At 31.5% G+C, this 19,639-nt stretch overlaps 1 protein-coding gene and 1 long non-coding RNA gene across 7 annotated transcripts; one reads left to right on the top strand and one right to left on the bottom strand.

The window, feature by feature from the left end:
• The first annotated feature begins 1,062 nt into the window (after positions 1-1,062).
• LOC121127287 (uncharacterized) lies at positions 1,063-2,753 on the top strand. Of its 2 annotated transcripts, none has more exons than XR_011782491.1 (3): positions 1,063-1,377; positions 1,435-1,767; positions 1,829-2,753. It is a non-coding gene; the product is annotated as an uncharacterized lncRNA (long non-coding RNA). The 2 variants fall into 2 exon arrangements; XR_011782490.1 differs by having other exon boundaries at positions 1,247-1,377; positions 1,435-1,757; positions 1,820-2,753.
• Positions 2,754-4,553: 1,800 nt separating this feature from the next.
• On the bottom strand, positions 4,554-17,710 carry LOC121127288 (cyclin-dependent kinase 12). Of its 5 annotated transcripts, none has more exons than XM_040722610.2 (10): positions 16,813-17,710; positions 11,886-12,219; positions 11,323-11,823; positions 10,863-11,266; positions 10,716-10,812; positions 10,506-10,664; positions 10,187-10,455; positions 6,046-6,201; positions 4,834-5,159; positions 4,554-4,779 (listed from the first exon to the last, which is right to left on the bottom strand). In XM_040722610.2, the coding sequence occupies exons 1-10, from the start codon at positions 17,493-17,495 to the stop codon at positions 4,595-4,597; spliced, it is 3,114 nt and encodes a 1,037-aa protein (XP_040578544.1). In that variant the 5' UTR covers positions 17,496-17,710; the 3' UTR covers positions 4,554-4,594. The 5 variants fall into 5 exon arrangements, with proteins under 5 accessions (XP_040578544.1, XP_071748108.1, XP_040578546.1 ...); XM_071892007.1 differs by having other exon boundaries at positions 4,834-5,153; positions 16,659-17,682; XM_040722612.2 differs by having other exon boundaries at positions 4,834-5,153; positions 16,813-17,659.
• Between the last annotated feature and the right edge of the window lie 1,929 nt (positions 17,711-19,639).

Below are 19,639 nucleotides of genomic sequence, written 5' to 3' on the forward strand. Positions count from 1 at the left end.
CAGGATTCACTTTGATTGATCTCTTGAGGCCAGCCAGGAAGTGGCTTTATTCGCTCGCAGACGTCTTAGACGGTGCTACTGGTGTATTTTCTTACTTTTAGGATTGCCTCAGCATCATTGCCGGTCTCAAACAATTCTGTAATGACTTTACGTTGATTATATTCCTGCTTCATAGTAAAACTGAACAAATTAGTATAAAAATAAGTTGTTGTTCATGGAAGGTGCTTTCAAGTAAGTTAGAGCTTAACAAGATAAACGCACAAGAGCATGGATATTCGTCTAAAGAATTAAGTTAACGATGAATACATCAAATCAGACTTTAACTCTGATCTCCCAAGATGCTTATTGCATGTAATATACCTTTATCAATTGCTAATCATCAAACGTTTAAAAAATTTATGCATAAATACACGGGTAAACCCGTCCCTTCCTGAGGAACCATCATTAAATTAATGGAGGATGTTGGCAATGATGTCATCTCCAAAATTAACGAATAAGTGGAAGGGAAGGATATTTTTGTTGCTCTCGATGAGACAAAAGATAATCATAAGCGATCAATAACTGCTTTATTGATTGGTTCTTTGGACGGCTATTTCTTGGATCGTCCATATCTCATCAACGTGATAGAATCTAAAAGTGCTAATGCTAAAACATCTTAATAAGGAGTAATATCGCCGGACATTACGACATAGTTAGCTTTCCTATGTCCTGTTAGAAAACTACATTAAGTCAAGAATGGTTGCCTGAATTGTCCTATCAGTTATAAAGGAGTCTAATTTTTATACCTAAATATATAATAAATACTTTCGTTATACCCTCAAAAATCATAATAAAGCAGGCAGCTCATAATCACATCAGTATTTTGAACAGTGATACCATAAGTATCACCCCCCCCCCATTCTCCTCGCACGCCTTTTTCTTTATAGGGTTATCAACTTTGACTATATTTAGGGTTGTTGGAATCGTTGAAAAAGAAAGAATTTTATTGGCGAAAAGAGATTATATAAAAAAGGAATAAAAATCATTGGTACCCTTGCATATTCTTAACAACTTTTCTCCAGTATTGTACTAATCATCAGCAAAGCAACTTCCCCTCACTGCTCGGTCACGTGCATCATCATGATGCCGAAGAAAACGTGCCTTTTTTCATGGGTTTCTAACTACGGAGGTACTGATGTGTGGAATTATGATTTGTAAAATAAAAGTATATCTTGCCGTTTTTGCGATTTCTTGCACCCATCTCGTTCTTTATGGCAAGTAATCCGCCATTCCAAAACCTCTTATCGCATCAAAAACTTAAAAGTCTTCAATAAACACAAGATTAAAGGAGACGAAGGAGAATTAAACGGTTCATCATTCAATTTGGACGTAGCAAAGGTATTTGTGTCGTGTAACATCCCTTTAAATGTTCTGAATCGTCCCAATTTCTCCAAGTATATTGAAAAATTTACTGGAAAAACTTCTCCAGGTCTATGGATCGTTACAACTTGGTTGGGGAAATATGTCAAGGAGTTTTGAATAGAATAAAAAAAGTGTTGGAAGAAAAGGATATTTTTGTTGCACTAGATGAGGCAAGAGATCAACGGAGAATTTTGATTGGCCCTTTGGACGGACATTTCTGTGGGAGGCCTTACCTTATTGACTTGATTGATAATAAGATTTCAAACGCAAACAATGTAAATAACTTGGTCATATGCTCTGTTTATAAGTTATTGTGAGAAGACTTCATCTCACGTACCGCCTCGTATCGTCTCAAAGTAGGAGAAGGTCTTCTAAAAAAATTCCTGCAATTGATTAACATTACATGTATTGCTGATAGATTACATAGAGTTACAGGTATGGTTTAACAAAAGTTTACTCTAACGAACGAACTTATTTCCAATGTGAAGATGTTTTTGAATTCTGGAAGAAGAAAGGGAGTATTTACTGCTTCGTACGAAATTCCTCTCCCTCCATCACCCATTATAACAGGGAAGAGAACTTAATTAAAAGCAGTGGAGTACTACTACCATCACTTCGACGCCTTCAGAAACTATTTTAAACAGCATCGATGAAGATTTGGCAGCAACCAGAAGAGCACAATAATGATTCCTTATGAGAAGAAGTTGTATTTATACAGGAAAATTTTCTTCAAATACCTTTGGCAACAACTGCACTTGAGGAAAGATTGCCTTTTCTTACCAGCCTAACTATAGTAGAAAATCTGACTCAAGATTAGAAGGAAGAGGCATTCAAGACAAAGTTAAAAGAAGTACTTGAAAAGAATCCTGGCTACACAGAACTAAAGGCACTCTCAACAAGTGAAAACCTTGTATATAAAAATACTCCCAATTATGAATTGTGATGCTGAGTCTTTAGTATGATGAATATCATAAATACGAAAAGGAGGTACAAACTAATTACTAAGAAATTGAGTGAATTGTTGATCACCAAATGGAATGAATATTTTGTTATTATTGAATTGTCAAGACGTAAATATTAACATTATTTTTTAAATAATTTGTTACTTTTTTGCCTCATCTCTATTCCTTAAATTTTGTGCCAATGTTATTTAGTCATTTTTATGGTCAGTGGTCACTAAGAAGTTATGAGTACACTTCTTGTAAGGATGGGCTTGATGTCTTCTGACTATCAATATATTATGTCTCGCATAAATTGATAGAATATTATATACATTTATTAAGTGATATATTAGTAATATACAACAATCCCTCTTCCTTCATGTGTAAATAAATAAATATAAGTTAAAGATATATTCTAAACAATACTCTTGGGTTGGAATCGATATTTACTTTGAACTCTCGATCCAGCGACAGATACAATTGCACCACTGTCATATGTAGCTATTATATTTTAGAAGTAATTTCCATGGACATTCAATGCATCGATGGGTAATTTATTCAGTTCAAATTTTTGAATAGAGTTGATGATCAAAATAAGAGTTTTTTTCATTGAGACACCTGCATACTCTTATATAGTGTCCTCTCTTATCACATCTTGCGCATTTGATACTTTTTGCTAGGAAACTTCCCATTCTTATGAGGGAATTGGAAACCACACTGTCTACACAATTTTTCTTAGCTCGTGTTCCACGATCTCCTGGAGCTTTGACTTCTTCGATATATATTGAATCCACATGACTGTATTTGCGTTAACACTATTTCATACTAAATCATTTAGACTATTTTGATTATTCTTTGCCGTTTCTACTATTCTTCATTAATATATACTTCACAATTTTATTTGCATCATCAAATAATCTTAATTGTGCTTCTTTATACTCCCGGACTCCGGTTATTTTGTTAGACGTCATCCTTGAATGTTCTTTCAAATAGAAGTTATGTACTTGTATTTCAGGTCTAACGATGATTCGATCCACCTTGTATATTAATATTCTTAACCAAAGTTTTATATTATGACAATTAATATTTAATACTATTTGTATCATACAATAAATTATAACTAACATTTAGACATTTTCTTGATATTATTTTGGTTAAATAGTACCAAGTAAAACTATATTTTGATGAAGGGAAGCTTCTATATGTGGTAACCTTACAGATAAGTTGTAATTTAAAAAAATTATAGTTGATATATCTTTTTAGGTCTGTTCGAATTTACCCATGGGCCATCAAGTACGACTTATGAATAAAGGTGTGTTTATGTCCGAAAGAAAACAGAGGAACCAGATAGTTTTATTTACGGGCGCACTTGAGCAAAACACGATTCCCACAACCCATGTATGACATATCATATTAGCAACCTTTATATATTCCTGAATTTGAAAATTTATTTTTATATTAACTCATCTAGTGTTATTTTAAATATAGAAAATTCTCATTTCTATAACAGAATCACGTGATATTCTATCCTCCAAAACCATAGCTTTAATCAATAGTACCATATGACTCGCTCCTACCTTTTCCTCGCACTCGCTTGATGCCCAACCCTAGTTATATGTATGCTCTATCGATACATATTTTGGAAATTGAAAAGAAAATAGGCCACATAAGTCCAGAAATCAGTAAATTTAATAACTTTTAAATGTTTCTTGATCGTATTCTAATTTTAAAGAGCCGTATACAAATTTTGTAAAGCAACCTTTTAGTATTTTATGGCCAACTTCTCCCGAGTAATTCTTTAACTCCCTTTCCTTATTAAGAGTGTTTAGAAAAAAAACAAAAAAACCTCATCCCTCCTACCAGTGAACATACTTAAAATATAGTCCCTTACCTATATTTTATTATTATTAAAAGCAAAATTTTGAGATCTTAGGATAACAGTTTCTTAAGAATCCCTATATTACATATATAGCCTATATTAAAGGCTACTCACTTCTTTTGCAAAAGAATGTTCAATCGTATGGATAATTGCGATATAATAGAAAAATATACTATTTTTAAGAAACAATACCTGACCCAGGTAAACAAATTATGCCATAAATTTCAGATGCAAATACTATCCTGAATCAGGGAAAAACACTCAACCTTTTCAAAAAAAAAAAAGTTTTTGAAATGCAGGACAGTGTAATAAATGCTTTTTTTTAAAATAAATACAAGATATGAGCATTTAATAAAACTTTTCAGGTATAATTTTACAAACGTAGAGTCTCTGGAATAGGCATAGATAAATGCTCGAATAGTTTAGATAACGAGTGTTTAAAGTCACCAGACATTTCACTGTAAATTACATTAAGTTGAAAATTATCTTCCTTCTTAGATGCTACTGAGACCGCCCCAACATATTCATTATGGCATTCAAGCTTGTCATTTGCTTTCCCTAAAAAAATATGTTTATTATTTATACTATTGAAAATGAATTATAAAAACTTGCTGTTGCTTAGTATCAGATTATCAAGGGTTACTTTGTCGCCAAAAACCAACTTTTGTTTAGCAACAGACATCTTTATTTGAAGTCGAAGGGAATCAAGCAATGGATTAATAGAATTATCTTCTTCACAAAATAATGAAGTCAAATATCTAGCTTGAATTTCACCCTTTCGTGAGAGCAATTCAGATAGATTCTCAAGCTGATTTCTTACTTCTGACTTGGATAACAACGAAGGAGAGTTGCGCACTCCATATGTGCGAACAGGTGTCCCTGAAGTTGAAGTAGGCTTAGAAGAGTCATCCAAATGTTTGCGAGTTAATGACCTAGAACTAATGTATGATAATAAAAATAATAATACAACTATTAGATTGTTTCAGAAAATACATCGTTATAATAAAATCATGAAGGGACAAAATGATCTGGATTATAGGAACTTTTACTTTTATGGCTTTTCATTCGGTTGTATATCCACAGAACCATTCGCTAAAATATTATATATAGTAAAAGTTTTTTGAATCAAATGTGTAAAAGTTCCTATTTTATGCATAACAAAACCGAAAATGTGCCTTCCCATAATTATTCGACGTCATATTTCTGATACTTATATATATATTTGGCATTCCATGAATTAAAAAAAGTAAAATAATAATAATAAGGAACTGATTCGATTCAAATTTGATTTGTGGTATTATTGATAGTAGTCCTACTTAGAAATGAATATTGGATTCATAACTCAATCCCACTGTGAGTTCTGAGGTCCTCTAGATGAAGAAATTAACATTTTGATTAGTGATATATTGTAAACCAAAGCAATGATTGACAAGTATAATAGATCATTGAAAAAGTTATCCATGGCTTAAAAATATTTTAGGTTGGTGCTCTAGATTTTTTTAACCATCCAAAGTTATATAATAAAAAGTTTCATCGAACACACCCTTTTATAGTAAAAAAAGAATAAATTTCAAAAAATACTACATAAATGAAGTTTGTTAGGATTTTTATGAATAACACCATTAGCCATAACGGAATTAGGAGTAATTGTGTGATTTATATAGATAACTTAAACTTCATTGAGTTGGATTAAGTTATTTATACAATATTTATTTTCTGAGTTGGACTACTATCAATGATATCACTTACCTAATTTGAGTCAAATCCATTTTTTTTTTCATAGAATGACTAATATACATATATATAAATAGATTCGCACTATACCCTTGCATGTTGTCATCAAGTTTTTCTGATGTTGGTGCAGAATTGGAGGACAGTTTTTGAACTTCTATTTGAGATTGTTCTCTCAAATGTTTCCTACGTTTTTTACTCCAAAGCTCGTGGCAATCTTGATATTTAGGTAAATTAGGAGGTGGCATTCTATTAAAAAAATATCGGAATATTTAATATATACAATATTTAGATCGACTAACATAATTAATAGTACATATGTCGTTAATTGCACTTAGAATAACTAATTTTACTGAAATTGACCTTGACATCTGTACATATAGACTTTAATTTAAGGTGAAAACCCAAAAATTAGTTTCGATTTCAATATCATGCATCTGGTTTCTGAGTATTCTAGGTTTATAATAGAAGAGGCCCGCAACCTCACATAAATTCCTAAGTAAATTACGAAAAAAGTTATTTAAAACAAAAAACGAAACAGTTTTATAGCAAATTTCACGAGCTGTCAATTCAATTTCTATTCATTCCAGAAGATATATTTTTGACTGAAATTGATTGATCCACCACTTTTCTCGAACCGATCAAAAGCATGTGTATCATATCAGCATCGGATCTTATAGCCTGGACTTGTTTAAGCACCTGTACTTTAATATCTGATTTCTCATGTCCTCTCAAATGGAAGTGTTCTTTAGTGGCTTCAAAACTATATTGAGTTATCTCATGTAATCGAAGTATGAGCCATGTCCATTACAAATGAAGTTTTCTATTTATTTCTAAAATATTTGTTGATAAATTGATTGTTAATGTCTTATTGTATGTTCCTTCATTTTCTCGATTCAAATGATCAAAAGGAACATTAAAGCGGAAACTTCTAATTCGGACAGCAGTATCCGCAAAGTTTCCTAGGCTAGCATATTTATAAGAGGAATTATCTAAGCCAATAACTTCAAATAAGACAGCGGAGGAAAGAACTGCCAAAGAAAATCTTGCTATCTCCAAGTGAAATTGGGATTTTCTTCATTATGATGGGATATCCACCCAGGATGATCTTTTATTGAGATTATCTAATTAAATTTCATAATCACGAATAGTCCCAGAAAAAGATCTAGAGTTTTTCTACATACTATGTTAAGTGAAAAAAAGGTAAGTCGAATAAGTTATAATTTGCTAAAATAATACTAGTTGCTTTTAATTAGATTTTTTAATTATGTTTGAGCAACTAAATTATATTGAAATGTACGTAAGAGTTTTAGAAATAGCTTTTATGTCAGATATGTACATTAATGTTTATCTTAATACAATATAGATGTGCATTAACTATAATTATAGTAAGCACATTTCTCACAAATGCTTATTCATTTATATTTTTAAGGCATTAAATTCATTGGGTTCAGTGTGACTGATGATGTGAAATTTAGCCTATAAATGAGCCAAAACATTGTTAACCAAAAAACCCTGAAAAATGGAATATTCCTTCAGAATTCAAAACATATTCGATCTTGCTAAATATATTGGCTACTCTGAAAGCTGAGTGTGATTCCTCTGTCATGGATTTAACTGATTGATACATGGTTAACAAGGAGTTTATTTACAGAAAGTTGGAAGCATATATTCAAGAATATTTAAAGCAATTTACATACCGAGAGGGGATGAGTAGTTGGTGCACGACTTTGGCAGATATTAATTGTCGCAGAAAGTTCAATTTTTGTGAGAGGTTGTATTAAACCTTCGTTAAAACAAAGGGAATTACCATCAACATTGAAAATTTTACAGCGTTATTAGAGCGTTCGAAGGATTAAATCAAGGAAATACCCCCCATTAATTTTTAATTTAAAAAAAGAAAAAATTGCTGTTTGACCAGGACCGTGTCATAAGTCAATCAAAAAATGGCAGAACTACATTAATTTGACTTCGAATTACTTCCACATCCACCTTACTCCAAAGATTCGACTCCCAGAGAGTAATAAGGTTGTATTAGAGGAGGGATTCTCAGCCTTTCCCCCCGTCACTTACCACTTGTAAAATACTTATCTAACCCAAGTACCCCTTACATGCACAAAGCTTTTCAAGCTTCAATAACAGGGGCTTCCGTCGGATTATATTTTGGTAGAGTTCTTGGTATTTGGATTTTTGTGAAAATAAATCAAAAAATTCAAAAAATTTTGGTAACAAATTTCAAAAATGAAATTTTTTGAAAAAAAAATATTAAAAAATCAACAGCTATTCAGAAAAAAAAATATAACTCAACAGCTGTTCATAAAAAAGTTCAATTATAAATTTAAAAAAAAAAACCGCCAAGAAGGTGCCTCGGTCTAGTGTAGGGAAGGCCATACGAAAGGCTGGAGGAAAGTTGCTTAGAAGAATTGAGAGGCCACTTCAGTCCCAACTTGAATAATCTGAAGCACAACGCCAACCGGGTAATTTTTTTCTCTGATCAAAAGACCTTTACTGTTGCCCCCATCTAAAACAACCAAAATGATCGAGTGGTATGCTTTGGCAAGGCTGACAACAGCATCAGGACAGTCACCAAGACCAAACATTCGGCCTGTGTGATGATGCGGGGGGTTATGGCATTAACTGGAGAAAAAATGCCTCCAATTTGGGTTCATGTTGGATACCGGTAACTGCGAGAAGAAGGCCTGCAAAGTCCGCCACCCGAATATTGATGCCCTGAAGACCTCAGTTAACCAGCAGTGGATTATCATGAAAAATAAACTACCTTGCCAATGTGTGCAAGGGCTTCCGGAGGCAGTTGGAGGCTTTCATTGAGGCCAGATTTATAGTTAAAGTACATTCTTATAGTAAAAAAATTATATATATATATAAAATATTTATATACATCATCCTGATCAATATTAGTACTTTAATCACTACTTAGAGGCAGGTCTAAGTACTTTTTCTACACCCGGTATTCATATAGATATAATTTTTTTTTTAAGAGAAACTCTTCCCTTGATCATTTTCTATGTAAGTACATACATATATACTAAGACGTACCTGTATTATTATTTCGAATTATTTTAGTAACGCTATAAATAACTCCAGAACTTGTCGATAGACATCATTCGAAGTTCTTCTATCCATTTGACCATTATGATTAGTAATATATTCCTTTTTCAACCGTAATTAAGGGACATACTAAGATTAACTCGACAATCTTCTTCCTAATTCTTTTTTTAAAATTCGTATTCAATGTACGTTCTTCCCTTTTCCGTTAGTAAATAATTCGTTTTTTGGATTTTTAATTTTTTGAGTGCATTTTCCAATCAGCAACCCATACCTCATAAAAAATTTGAGGCATGGGAACTGATCTTGTTTAATGAAAAAAAAAAAAAAATCAAGCTATTAGCGAAAAAACAATCTTTTGTTTCATAGCAAAGGAATATGATATGATCAGAATGAACCATAGCCTAAGGTTTGTAATTCAGAATTCTGAACAACTTTTATTTTATTTTTGAAGTAGGTATCTGTCTGTTTTTGAAATAAATATCGTGTGCATTATTTTAACGGACATCTATTATCTATATATATCCACTATAAAATAATATTATAGTTGAATGATTGTATGTCCCATAATAAACACTCACAGGGGTATTTATTTAAAAAACGATGACATAATCATACTTCAAACATAAAATAAAAGTTGTTCAGAATTCTAAAAAAAAAAAAGGATTAATAAGGGCGTCAAATTTTCATGATTCGATTTCTTTACAAATTAAACTGTCATATTTTTTTTGCATGTAGGAAAAAAACAATATACCACGACGATGAGTATTGTAGTTAAATTTTACCCAACGAAATATCACCACTATCCAAAGGTTTTAAAGTCTATACACAGAGAATAAGGATCAAAATCAATTAAGACAAATTCTCATTTAATTCTAATGGAAGAGTATTAGAATTCAAGTCTTGTAAGTACTCAAATCTGAATGTAATATTTTTGTTAATAATTGTTTTCAGCAAAATGTAACTTAAAAATAAGGTTATTTTTTAAATTTATGACAATAATTTTTATTTTGTAGATATTCAACCCATCTGAAGTAGTAATAGTATGAAACTAAATTAGTTTCTTTGCATGATATCTTTATAATTCAAATTAACCATTAGTCGAAACAAAATATGCTATATAAATGTTTCTAAAGGAATTATTAACACATTTTCAAAAGCGACATACTTATCGGGGTCGACGTTACGTAACCATTCTCCTTTAAGAGCATCAGCAGCAGAAATTCGCTTATTTGGATCTAAAGCCAACATCTTATCCAATAAATCAAGCGCAGGAGCCGGAAGCATAATGAACTCCTCTCTTAGTTTGCGTCGATGTTGTTTTTTCGGTTTAATATTGGCGAATCCAGGCAAATTGATCACATTAGGCCAAACAGCTGGGCAAGGCGTTCCACATAATTTGGAAATGATCATAAGTTGTAAAAATTCCTCATTAGCCTAATTTAAAATAATACAAATGGAATGATAAGTGTACTTTATATTTTTACCTGAAATAAAGGTTTTTTAATGAATAACTCTCCAAGAATACATCCACACGACCAAACATCTATAGCTGGTCCATAACGTTCTTCTCCTAAAAGTAACTCGGGCGGTCTATACCACAATGTGATCACTTTATTTGTATAAGGTCGTTCCTTGTCTTCAGCCTGTAGTGTGAAATTGGTACATATGCCATACATACAATTAATATATCTTACATTATATAATCGAGCAAGACCAAAATCCGCTAACTTGACCTGCCCTCTATTATTAATCAAAATATTAGAGCATTTAATGTCTCGATGAAGGAAATTTCTATAAAAGAAACTTTTTATAGGAAAAGACAAATTGAAAAAATTTCGTACTTGCTATGACAATAGGAGAGTCCATCTAAAAGCTGTTTCATTATACTGGCATTCATTTCAGAATTAAAATCAACTAAACCAGAATCTAACAATCCAATGAGGTCGTGATCCATAAACTCGAAGACCAAGTAAAATGACCCTTTATCTTTTTTAAAATCTATAGCACTTTCTTTGTCCGTAACAATTTCACGCAATTGTATTATGTTTTTATGGCGCAACTGACGAAGAATCTTAATTTCTCTGACAGCAGTAATAGGAAATCCTTCTTTTTCGTTTTCTAAGCGCACTTTCTTTAGAGCAAATACTCTAGGACTTTCGATATCGACTTCAAGATCCATGTCATTATTACTGGTGGTTAATTTCAATACAGCTTTAAAGACTTCCCCATAAGTACCTTCACCAACCTAAAAAGTCGAGAGAAAAAATAATACTCATAATATGTAAAACATTATCTGATAACCTTATCGACAATTTCATAGAGATCAATTGACCTCTCCCCCCAATCTGTTCCATCCTCACACATGAGAGTGGGAGGATCTTTCCCTATAACCTTGGGATGTTTTTTATCTTTCTTTTTTCTTTTAATTGATCCACCAACAAATTCGATGTAATCGTCATCGGACCCAGTTGGAGGCATTGGCATGCTTAGTAATTTGGAATGTCTTTTACTATAAGTATTCATTGGCGATGACGAATTTAATGAATCTACTTTGAGATCATTTCCAGGGGGAAGAGGTAAATTTTCTAACCTATGAGAAGCCTTATACTGATGTTTAACCATAGAACCATTAGAAACAGGATTTATAACTGATGATGAACTTGGAGAAGAAAAGGCTTGAGACGTTCGTTCAGTCGTATGTGACACATGAGGTAGTTTGGGGTGTATCCCCTTACTAACGATAATTGACTGGGCAGAGTCTAGTCCTTTAACTGGTTTATGAGACAACTTGATGGATGGATACTGTAATTTTAAAATAAACACATTTATAATACATTATGATAAGAAATCCATAATTTTTGTACTCTTTGAGGAGATAGACAGTTACTTGACGTATGAATTTCGTCACGATTGCTATGATGGAAAGATGTTTCTCCCAGCATAGATGACTCTCTTTTCAAATTCTGTCTCAGCTTCAATTTTTCACGAAGTTCTTTTTTCTTTATCATTTCTGCAAATAGTGTTGTAGCTTGCATATTATTCGACATTTCAGGTTTACGTCTTCCTTCCTTGGTGTCATGACGATCTCGTCGTCTTGGAGAATCTTTGAATGATCGACGAGAATGATGACATACTGGAGAACGTGATGGAGACTTTTTAACTAACGTGGGACTTCTCTCTCGTGAATCTCTTCGCCTTCTGGAAAACGAAGAACACATATTATTTTTTTTGATGAACTTTGTGTAACAAGTACTCCAATCTTATTATGATTAACCATGACATCATTAAAAGTGATAAAGAGTTTTAGCTTAATGAATACAATAATTTATACTTGAACTATTAAAGTACAAATATAAATTAATAATGTTTAGGAATGCGACTTTTATATGGGTCATTCCATTTCAATTCACCAGAAGGATATAATTTATTATACCCCTATAACTAAGAATTTAATTAAACTCCAAGACAACTGATGCAACAATAAGTCTTGTTATTACTAACCATATAAATATAAACATTATCACCCTGAATATAATTTTCTACAGCTTCAATGTAGTCCTCTATATAAGATGAGTAATCAAAAGCTAAATAATTTTCATCGCCAATTTTGAATAGTTTTTAATAATTTAAGCTTTTCAGACTGAAATATTTTTCTAAATTTTAGTTTGACAAGCTAATATTTTACAAAAAATACTTCCAAAGTTAATAGACTATTCTAATAATACCCTTTTGTTACTTAAAAATAGACACCCATAAACAAAAAATAATCAAATAACGTCAACAAAATACCAATATATCAGATCAGCAGCCTCACAGATTTGCTTCATTTTTAAACCAATTCTTCAAACTCTCTTCAAAATTTCAATTGGAAAATTCAAGTATGGGATCAAAGTAAAAATCCCCTTCCCCTGAATACACACTCTCACATCAAATCCCTTTAAAATCCTAATTTTTTTTCCTTATATCCTAATTTTTTATTTCTTATTCAAATTTTGAATACTTGATAATTATTATTTAAAAAATCCGTAAATGATAAAATTTTGGTTTTTGTATATGAAAGAGACCAGTAATATCGTTAAAAAAGCCCACATATATAACTCTATATGAAAGTATTATTTCATTAATACTCATAAAATAAAACAAGATCAGAATCAAAATAAACTAGATACAAATGTAATTTTCAACCAATTTAGATCCTAATATATATGAATAGAAGACAAAACATAGTACATGATAAACAGAGCCATAAGGAATGCGAAGGTGTGTTAGCTACATTTGACTGGAGTGTCATATCACTCTTATTCAATACTACCGATAAATCTTGATCAGTTTATGCTTTGCTATTTCTGAGAAATTTTTAACGTTTAATTAACACTTACAACGACTTATTACTTGAGAAACTATAAATTATAAACCTACACATATATTTCGATTGTATAAACTATTTTTTTTAATATCAAAATATTATGTTTAAGGTTAATATTAATTTGTGTTACATTAGTTTATAATTGAAAGAACAATGTTACAAAACGTCTCATGTAAAGAGCAAATATTGGCCGATGTTCATCAGATTTCATTGCTATAGATAATTGCAATTATTGAACCTGAAAGTTAAGTATGAATAAGGTAGATATATCTATATTAGATTTCCATGATATAGAGAAAAAATTCAAATATGATGTAAAAAAATAAATTAATGTTATCTCAGAATTAAAATTAATGAATATTTGGTTCCATAGTATTTTGTGGTATACATCTTAAACACATAGATTGCTTAAACATAAGCATGATTCAACTATAATAACGCTCCAGACAAATGTTGAAGAGGGAGACATTTTTGATGGTTACGTTCGTCGTCATATATAATATTTTGTCTTCTATTCATATATATATTTGGATATAAATTAGTTGAAGATTACATTTGTATTTAATTTCTTCTGATACCCACCTTTTAAGTTTTATTTGATTGAGTGCATTGATGAGAAATGATCAATTTAATAATTGTATTTTTTTTTAAATTGATTGGTCAAAAAAAAAACTAGCTTACAATTTCTGATAGCGTAATGTGTGTTCTTCCTAATGATTTATACGCCTTAATTAAGTACATTGCCTAACTTAAAAAATGATGGATGTCACGTATTTTTTATAATTTATTAATTAATAATCAAGTATTCAAATTTTCAAGATTCTAAGTTGAAAAATAAGGATTTAATAGATAATGCGTTTTCAGGAGGGGATTTTTAATTGGTTCCTGGACTAAAATTTTCTAATCTTTTAACTCTCACATCTTTGTTGAAATTATGCATAGTCTATTCTGATTAGTTTTTTTTTTTTTTTTAATTGACATGTATTGTCTATTTTGAAAAAAAATTCGATTCCTTAACAAATTTTTGTGCTCATATAAGGATGGTGCTTTTTTTAATTGTTTTTACATCGAAAAACTAAATTTCTGGTTTTGTGGCCTACAAATTTATATTATAAAAATTAATTTTTACAAAATATACCTGTTATGTTATTTTTTTCCCCTTGAATGGCCTAAATAAAAGACATAAGCAAAACATATAATTTGTACAAACATTTTTCTACAAACGAAAAATATATAAATTATTTAGGTATATATTTTGAATATGAGAAATTGCCGTGTTCATAAAAAAAAAACACCTCTTTTTAAAAAAAAAATTCTTATATATTTATCATTTTTGATCATGACACAAATCACTGTTTACTTTTAAGCGAAGACATAACATTTCATTTAAAAGAAAGAACACCATAAAAAAATGATTTATTAAAAGTTATCTAATATTTATTTCTTGTAATAATATATTAAGGTCGGTCATAGAAGATAGTTATCAGGAAATGAAAGTAAGAATAGAGCACGCTCTTGTTTAACTAAAGATGGCCTTGTATATTTTGAAAACGTGGTCTCGATGGTTGTGTCCAAGAGACTTTGATTGAATTATACTTAATCATGGGATTCAAGTACTTTTGCCCTAGCTGCAAGCAATGCTACAATAACAATGAAAAGGACCCTGATGTGAATTTTAATCGATTTCTACTGAATGATCCAGAAACAGTCGTCAAATGGCAATGTCTATGTGAACAGAAACTTTAGAACTCAATTGAGCATCCACACGTTAGCACAACAAGAGTTTTCCTCCTGATCGATTGAAGATACTCCTACACAAAGTCACAGAAGTGCTTTTCAATATCATGAACAAAAAATTCATTGTAAAATGGAAGCTCCAATCAGTATCAAAATAATGTTTAAATTAAATATGTATAGATATATTAATGTTTTATTGATGTCCTCTTATGTCAAAAAAAAGTATATCTTATTTGGTAAATATATCAATATCAATGTTATAACTATTAGTTCATACAAGTTATTATGTTATATATTAAAGATATAATTTAATAATATGGTTTCGGCCAAATATAACTATTTTTAAAGGTGTATTTGGTCACTCTAATTTGTTGACATCAACACGGAATCAACTTCCTTATTATTAGTATAATTGTTATGTTGTGTAAAGATGTAGTGTGCTTCCTCTAAGAGTAATAAAATAATTTTTTTTTCCAAATTTAAAGGAAAGTGGATAAAAATCAAACATATGCTCCTTCAAGCCGGTTGGGTGATCCAATTTATGAAGTTTGGTATAGAAAAAATAATTTGTTTGCTTCGATATTGGTAGTATCCAAGGTTAATGGAAATACAAGGTTATACCAACATGTAATCGGGATTACTAGAATTTTCAATTTTATGTACCGTACCTACTGCTGAGCAAGACAGACAGATTTGGTGCCATAGAGTATAACAACAGCACCAAACACAAATTCACTAAATGCCAAAATTAGGAACTGGAACTAAAGAGAGAAGTTTGGTATCTCTGGAGTATGATATTATACCTAATTTACATTTTATATAGGATAAATACAAAAGGGGGGAAATCAATGAAACCAACAGCATCATACATATCGCATGGTCTAAATCCTAAATTAAATTCAGAATCATAAATTTCTTGGCGGTTTTATATCAATTAAGTACTTAAGTTTAATTAAATCATTACATAACAATGTATATATGATGAAAGTATAATTTCTTCCTTATCAAGAATTTATGAATAAAACTGTTTGTTTACTTCTCAATTCATGCTGTAATAAAGGAATGATCTTCGACGACTAAACTCAGAATAGTTTTCGATGGCTCAATGAAATCTAATTCGGAACTTTCACTGAATGATTGTCTGCTAGTAGGACCAAAATGGCTAGTAGATCTCATTGATTTACTTTTTAAGTGGTCATTTCATAAAATTCTTCTAGTGTCGGATATTACGAAAATGCATTGTCAGGGGGATTAAATTCCTCCTTGAACGCAAAATTTATCGTTGATCTCAGTTTTTTCCTCCTTTGTCACAATTTTTTATATAGATATCATAATAAAAACTTAATGGTTTTTCAATAAAAATATCTTGTTCAAAACTCGAGATATCTCTTTATTAGGCTTTTTATATACTTAAAAATTATTCATGTTAGTGAGGAACATTTTGATATAGAAAATTATATTGTATATATAAAAATATGAATCTCTAAGGGTTGGCGTTAAAATTCTGATAAATTCTGATAAATTCTGATATTACCCCATTACTCTGAATGATGAAGTTTGAGTCTCTTTTGAAGAAAGAAGTTTATTTAATTGCAAGAAAGGCAGAGAGATGACTAAAATCTTCTTTTGTATTTCCTAGTTGTCTGGCAAAGGAAGCCTGATGACAAAGTAAAGAGTACACAACTTACTTGGGTGAATGAATCCGCCTTTCTTCCTGCTTTCGGGATCGGGAGCGAAGCTTACATAAGTCAGGAGAGACTTCCCGCTTCCTTTTGCTTTGTCTGGAAAAAGAAGGACTTTTCGGAGGTGGACTTGGGGGTGTTCGAGGTCCACGCGGATAAATTGGAGTTCTGACTGGTGAAAGAGGCGGCGGGGGTCCCTCGGGAGAGCGAGGGCCTCTACGCAGCCTCCTCGATGGGGAGGGGGACGAAATTGGACTGGTGTTGTCAGGATGCATTTCCGGATCAGAACTAACTGGAGATCCGGGAATGAGGAGAGAAAGATCACGCAATCTCTTCTTAGATTTCTTCTTCTTCTTCTTCTTCGACTTTTTCCGCTTATGATGGTGATGGGGCTCAGGGGGCTTAGGCGGCTCATGCGAGCAAGAGGCTTCCACAGGGGGTGCCGTGCGGGACACTGAGCACAACACCTCCTCAGAGGAGTCCAAGGGAGTCGGACTTACCACTTCCGTCTTGAGGTCCAGTGACATGCCACAACCATCGTATTCAGGTAATTCCTCACTCTCCACTTCTTCTTCACTCTCACACTCGTTCCCACTCCCACTGCTGCTCCCACTTCGTCCACACCTACTACTCTTCTTCAACTCATGACCCGCCTCCCCCACACCTCTGCTTCTCTTCCTCATGCTCATTCTGCGCTTCTACAAATACTCCGCACGGATACGTCAGAGAGGGAACCCGAGTCGTTACAACGAGGCTTCACATACTTCCACAACAGCCTCGCGTATCTCAGAACTTCAACTTTTCCCCTTCTCTTCCCTTCTCTTCCCTTTCTTCCCTTTCTTCCCTTTCTTCCTTTTCTTCCCTTCACAGGAACTCTTATTTATCTTTTAAGTAATACCGGACTATCATTGTCATAGTAAATTTTTTAAATGAATTATATCTAAGCAAGATAGAATAACAAGCACTACGAAACCTCCTCAAAACTACTTCATGGGGCTCCATGATGTTCACAAATCTCTTTCAGATCCACCAATTTCAGCAAATTTAAATTGTCCATTTTTGACATTTCTTGACTGACGTCAGAAAGAAAACGCAATGAGAAATGCCACGAAACTTCTGTAATGTATTAGTGTTTTCTTCCCCCTTCTTCTCGTCTCTTATTTTCTTGTATATATATATGTAAAGTACATTCTTTTAAATGATTTTAAGTATAAATAGTTGTGTATTTTATGTACGTACTAAAGTAGGTTTTTGTATTAATAAGAATACAGATGTTCTTATAAATAACCATTGTATTATTCCTCCACGTCTTTCCTTCTCCTCACTTCTCTCGGTCGCCCTGGATCTCTCCATCTTATAAATAGTTTGTGTTTCCTCACCCTCGTCAAAACACAACAACTTCGGAACAAACATTAGTTAATTTGACATAATAAAAAAACACTCAACTTCATAATGACATTCAATTTATTTCAATTTTGTGATATATCAGATTGGAGACTATGCCACTTACAATGTTTAAAACCTCTTGACAAATAATACATAGTATGTACAAATGTGATGAGAATAAAGTTTTCAATTTATTATAAGGTGAAAATATTTTCGAATAAGTTGAGGGGTGTGCCGAAGTGAACAAGTGCACGAAATACAAACACAAAGTGGATTATTAAAAGGAAATAGGAGCGAAAATAATAATTTTAATCAAAAAATAGGTCAACCATCATAGCCAAGAGCAGCAACAATACTAACCAAAATTCAATAATTGGATTTTCATTCAAAATAAATCAGTATTTACTGATTACTTGTAAGTAATCTAATCGACGGATTTATATTCAATTTAAGGACTTTTTCTGCCTCAAAAATGTTCAGAAATTCTTAAAATTAGTGAGTAACTTAATTGCATTTGATTTTAAAACATTTAATAAATTTTCTGTAAGAAAATTAAAAGTTAAACTGAAAAAAAAACAATCCAAATCAAATTTTTTTTGACAGAAAATTCTTTTAAGTTGTAGTATAACGTTTATTTCGTTGTTCCGAAATGGTGTTCATTTTACTATATTATTCAATCCTTCGATATTATTAGAATATTTTTGGATCAATTGTATTAATATCAATTTTCTGATTCATCTGTAAATTAAAAGGTATCTAGAAAATGGTTGTTCTTTTGGACCTTTCTTTACTTATTAACAAAATTATTAAGGAGCACTTGCATCATGTCTAAAGCAGAGATTGCAATACGAATGTTGAATGCGCCAAAGATCATCGAAAAAAAATTATACTAAAAACTATGATCTTATCTGAAGCTAAATCAGTTTCTTACTCGTGAATACAAATGGGAAAGACAAATTGCATTTATCTTTACAAAGTTAATCTTTTTTCTATTTTCATTGAGAATGAAAGATAAAGAACATCCGATGGAGATATGTTTTATCTTTCTGAACAGGTACATTTTTGTTTCCAACGTTTTCAGAATTAGTAATCTTGTTCTAAAAACTTATAGAAAGCGTTGAATATTATCAATTTGCCATTTGAGAACTATCTCTTCTCTATCTTATATTATTGAAAAATAGAATACATTCCATCTCATCTCATTTTTCTCTCTTCTTATTAACAATATATCACTTCATCAACAATAACTTGATTTAATAGAAGATATTCCTCAATGACAAAATCTACATTCAATATTCAATTAATAGATTTACTTGATTATAGATTTATATATAAAATTCAAAAAGAAGTAAACTTAATATTGTAATTATTGCAACATGAGCAGATTTTTTTTTTGTGACAACTTTATTAGTCAAATTGTGTGGAAGATAGTTCTATTGACATAATT

This window comes from Lepeophtheirus salmonis, chromosome 12 (genome assembly GCF_016086655.4).
Source record: "Lepeophtheirus salmonis chromosome 12, UVic_Lsal_1.4, whole genome shotgun sequence".
Lineage (NCBI taxonomy): Eukaryota > Metazoa > Arthropoda > Copepoda > Siphonostomatoida > Caligidae > Lepeophtheirus > Lepeophtheirus salmonis.